The sequence below is a fragment of the Emiliania huxleyi genome, assembly GCF_000372725.1.
Source record: "Emiliania huxleyi CCMP1516 unplaced genomic scaffold EMIHUscaffold_1098, whole genome shotgun sequence".
NCBI classification, from domain to species: Eukaryota; Haptophyta; order Isochrysidales; family Noelaerhabdaceae; genus Emiliania; species Emiliania huxleyi.
The window spans coordinates 6,413-11,008 of NW_005201804.1; the positions used below are offsets into that span (position 1 = coordinate 6,413).

The following is a 4,596-nucleotide window of genomic DNA, read 5'->3' on the forward strand; positions in this document are numbered from 1 at the left end:
GATCGCGGCGAGGTTGATCACCTGAGAGAGCACGGCGGGTGGCAGTGCGGCAACGAAAGGGACAGAGAGCAGCCAGCAAGCCCCGCCAGTGCGGCGGCCGGGCGAGCGGGCCGGCGAGGGCGGGAGGCTCACCGTGTCGGATCGCTTGATTTGCTCGCGCATGCACTCTACCCCCTCCTTGGTCGTGACGTCCATCTGCGGACGCACTTGCGGGTCTCAGTTGCGGAGCGGACCAGAGGCACACTGAAAGTCGGGCGCAGAGCGCGCAGAGGCGGCAGAGGCGGCGCATTGCTCTGCTCTGAAGACGCCGCAGGTGGCGGCGGGGAAAGGGGGAGCGCGTGCAGCGAGGCGGGTGTGCGGGCAGGCCGTGCCTGGTGGAACTCGAAACGCGCCGCCCACTTCTTCTCCGCGCCGAGTAGCTGCTGGATCTTGCTCGGCGCAACCATGTCGATGCCGACGACATGCCAGTCCTTCTCGCGGATGATCTTTTCTAGGAGGTGAGAGCCGATGAAGCCCGCAACGCCCACGATGCAGACCGTCTTGTGCCCGTTCATGCCGTTTGCCGCGCCGTTCGAGCCTGCAGTCATCGCACGGGAGACGGGCGGTCGGCGAGCGAACGGCGGGCGGAAGGCACTTGGTGTGGAATCGCGGGAAGTTGGGCTGTGAATGTCTGGGACGGGAATCGGGCGGTGGCGACGGGTCGAAGCTGGTGGCGGCCGCGCTCCGTGGTCTCCCTCCCTCCCTCGCTGAGGCCGCCACTGCGCCCGGATGCAGAGGTTAGAGGTGCTCCCACTAGGAGAGACGGGCACAGGCGCGGTGGCTGAGCAGCGAGGGCTCGGGTGAATGGCGGTCCGGTGCGGGAAAGCGTCGACGGATTGCCAGCGGTCTGCCAGCGGACCCGGCCGGGACTGGCCGCCGACAGCTCGACAGCTCGACGCTGCAACGGTGCGGACGTTGCGCTGCGTGCAGCGACGGCGGGAGCCGTGGTCGTGTGGTAACATGCGATCGTCACGGCCCGGCCGGTGTGGATCTATCCGCGGTGTGGGCGCGCCTTGCTGACGACGACCAGCTGCGGTGGTGTGCGGCCGCCGGTGTCGGCAGCAGTAGATTGGTGCAGCTGATTTAGGCGACTCCCGGGGGAAGCGTCAAAAAAACAAAACCCGTGAGCCGGACCACCCCCTCTTGTTATCTGCGTTGTTGAGCCAGGACTCAACATACTCGGGCTTGCGAGTCCCAAACTGTCACTCCCCTTTCTCCCGGCCGGGGTGGGGCGCGCGCGGGGGCGGCGGGTGTGCGCGGGTGTGAGGGATGTCTGTGAGCCCGAGAGCGATATGCCATGTCCGCCTTGCGTTTGTTTTCATAACATCGAAGGCTAAGCTCAAAAAACAAAAACGACGACCTGTCGCCGTCCCAAACTGTCACTCCCAATCCCTGTGCGGTGGCGGCGTGCCGTCCTCCCATCCCTCCCTTGGGTTGTCTGTTTTCTTTCTTTCTTTCTTTAAACTGTCACTCCCCTCTCTCCCGGCCGGGGTGGGGCGCGCGCGGGGGCGGCGGGTGTGCGGCGAGTGTGCGGGATGTCTGTGGGCCCGAGAGCGATATGCGAGAGAGAGAGAGAGATTTTTAGCAATACCTTAAAGAGAGGTTACAGGCGTGTAAGGTCCGTTCAATACCAAACAACTCTAACACTCACACGTCATTTGGGGCCTGGAGCCCTGTTCACGCGCGCGCGAGACGTGCAGACAGGGTTGCCAGGTGAGAGCGAATGGCGCGGTTCACGCCTCGCACAACAGAGAGACCGAGATGCGCTCTGCATGGTGGGACATAAAAGAAAGCGAGTATTTGGGCGAGTAGGCCGTGCGGTCGACGCTGCCGCGCGCGACTTTGCGCGCGAGGCGGCGCAGCTTGAGAACGGCGGTGGGCGAGAAGCCGCCGCCGAACGTCTCGTGGAGCAGCAGGTTGAAGTTGTTGCGCTTGACAAAGATCGCGTCGTGGTAGAAACCGCGAAGGCGCCCGCGTCGCAGACGCGGTACCATTGACAAATCTGCAATATACCCCCACACGAACAAATAGCAAAATCCGAATACCGTGCACGAACTGCGTGATCTGGGCCGTGCAAGCCTTCAGCTGGTGTGCCAAGACTTCGTAAAATTGAAGCCAAGAATCCGCCAAATCCGTGCTTTCGCGCTACCTGAGGGGAAAGCCGCTGATCGAGCCCAGCGTGCCCGCGGCCGCCTCCCGCGCAGCACCGCCGCTGCGGAATCGGATCGATCCCATGGAGGAGGAGGGCGCAGTCGGCCAGCGCAGCAGGCGGAGTCCCTCCCCGCGCCGGAGCCCCCCTGCAGTCGAGGGAGTCCTCGTTGGCGATGAAGGTGGCGACATCGAATCGCGGCCGACACACGTCACGGGAGGAATGAGCGATGAGCGGGAACGATGCGCGCTACGACCGACTCCGCCGTGCTCGTGGCCGCAGAAAGCCGCGCTCCAGGAGCACGCCAAGATGCAATGGCTCGCTTGCTTCGATTCAGCTCTCTCGGCAGCAGAAGTGGGGCTGGAGCGGGTGGGGGTGGATGTTGAGGGGGAGCGTCTCCAGCTGCGCCCTGTGGCAGCTGCGCCCTGTGGCAGCTAGTCGAGGGACTTGGTAGTTGTGACCCCCCTGAGTGAGGACAGGAGAGAGAGAGCGTTTTGTGGTGTTGGTGTACGCAATAACGGGACAGGGTGGTTGTTCTCTTTATCTCCTCTTCTAGCTCTTAGCATGAGCTGCGCCCGGTGTCCGACCCCTTTTGCGCAGCAACACCTTAAACTTTCAGGCCCTCCAAATTCGGGTCGGAGCGTAGCGGAGTGGGCCCCGAGCGAGTTTGAAAAGGGCGACGGACGCTTGCGTCCTAGCCTCCAACAACGCCTCCCCGGCGCAGAGGGGCCCCCGGAGGGATGCACAACCGCTCCACGCCACGCCGCTTGCGGCGGTCCTCTTCCCAGCTCCGCTGAGGGCAGTGCGTTATTTCTCTCTCCTGAAACGAAGCCGCGAGCTTTTGCCGTCGGTGACCCGGGGTTTGCGTCCTCAATGCTCACGTCCATCCGCAGCCTGCTCTCCATCACAGTCTCTTCCATCGCGTCGCCGGATGCCACGGAGGAGGAGCTCGAGGGCGTTGCAGAGCCACGCATGCGCCGAGAGGCGACCGCCATATACCACTCGCGTGCCGAGGCGCGGGCGAGGATCGCAAAGGACTCCCCAACGCTGCAGCATACCGAGAGCTGGTTTGAGACGCTCATCAGTGTTCGCGAGTTTTTTCCGCCCGGGATCTGGTACTCCGTCAACATCGTCACGCTCGCGTTGACAGTCCTCGACATGTGGATGCAAGGAGAGCTGTCGGGTGCTCGGGATGCGCCGTCTCCGCCGCAGTCGGAGGAGGTTGAGGCCTTGCTCCCTGACCTGCCGCCCGTCGAGCCAAACGCGCCGGCTTGGCGAATCCCTGCGCACGCGCACAACATCCTGCTCAGCCTTCTCTCGCTCTTGCTAGCATTTCGCACCAATCAGGCATACGACCGGTGGTGGGAGGCGCGCAAGCTGTGGGGACAGATCGTCAACTCAACGCGCAACGTCGCCTCCAACGCTGCCGTTTTCATGACCGACCTCGAGCGGAAGCGGCGCCATTCCCTTCGCGGGCACTCACTGTGCCGCCGCACCCTGGATTCACGCCCGCGGTGTGAGCAGGCGCGTGATCAAGGCGGCGATCCTCTTCGCGTGGTGCACAAAGGCGTCGCTGCGCGCGACGCGACCCTCCGCCGACGAGCTCTCCAGCCTCGTGACGGACGAGATGCTGCAGGCGATGACCTCTCGGTACACGGGCCCGCTCGAGCGGCGGCCGACGCTGCACCTCGACCAGAGCGCCTTCGAGGAGGAGGAAGCGGACGATCAGGGCTACGTGTACGAGCACCTGCCGATGCTGATGGTGGACGAGATGAAGGCTGGCATCCGCGACGAGCTCGACGAGACGGTGGGGGCCAAGGGCTCCGCCGCCGAGGTGCACGAGGGGTGGAAGATTGTGATTGGCAACGACATCAAGTCGCTCGTCGACGCGCTCGGCGGTTGCGAGCGCATTCAGAAGACGCCGATGCCGTTTGGCTACCTGGCGCAGCAGCGCATCTTCATGCTCCTCTGGCTCCTCTCGTACCCGCTCGCGATCGCCGGAGATTACAAGTGGTGGACGGTCGTCGTCTGCGCCTTTGTCTCTTTCATCATGCTCAAGGCGCGACCGCTCGCCCTCGCGCCTCCCGCCTCCCAGCTGACTGGTCTGGCTCTGCTCCCTGCCCTCAAACCGCTCCCCTAGCCGCTCCCTCAGGTCGACGCCATCTCGGTCGAGATCGAGCACCCCTTCACGACGGAGGTGCACGACCTTCCACTCGAGGCCATCTGCATCACCATCGAGAAGAACCTGCTCGAGATCCTCCGCCGCGCAGAGTCGCGCGAGCTTCGCCCCGTCGAGTCGCCGGTGTACAACCGCCGCTCCTCCCAGACCGCCAGGCAACACTGGGACGCGACACGACCAAGGAATCGGAGCGGCGTCGCCTTTCTCGGCGGCGGTGACGCCAACGGGG

At 64.4% G+C, this 4,596-nt stretch overlaps 2 protein-coding genes across 2 annotated transcripts in view; one reads left to right on the plus strand and one right to left on the minus strand.

Moving 5' to 3' along the window:
- Positions 1-554, minus strand: part of EMIHUDRAFT_317489 (hypothetical protein) — a gene marked incomplete at both ends in the record, with an annotated part of 1,545 nt that extends 991 nt beyond the window's left edge. The window contains 2 exons of the mRNA XM_005792107.1: positions 133-195; positions 234-554. Of these exons, the coding sequence (XP_005792164.1) occupies positions 133-195; positions 234-554 (384 nt within the window). The remainder of the gene's footprint in view (positions 1-132; positions 196-233) is intronic.
- A 2,912-nt stretch (positions 555-3,466) lies between these two features.
- On the plus strand, positions 3,467-4,493 carry EMIHUDRAFT_46687 (hypothetical protein; the record flags this gene model as incomplete). Its single annotated transcript, XM_005792108.1, has 3 exons — positions 3,467-3,672; positions 3,800-4,226; positions 4,329-4,493. Coding segments are annotated over 3 exons (798 nt in total), but the record flags the coding sequence as incomplete, so codon positions are not given.
- Between the last annotated feature and the right edge of the window lie 103 nt (positions 4,494-4,596).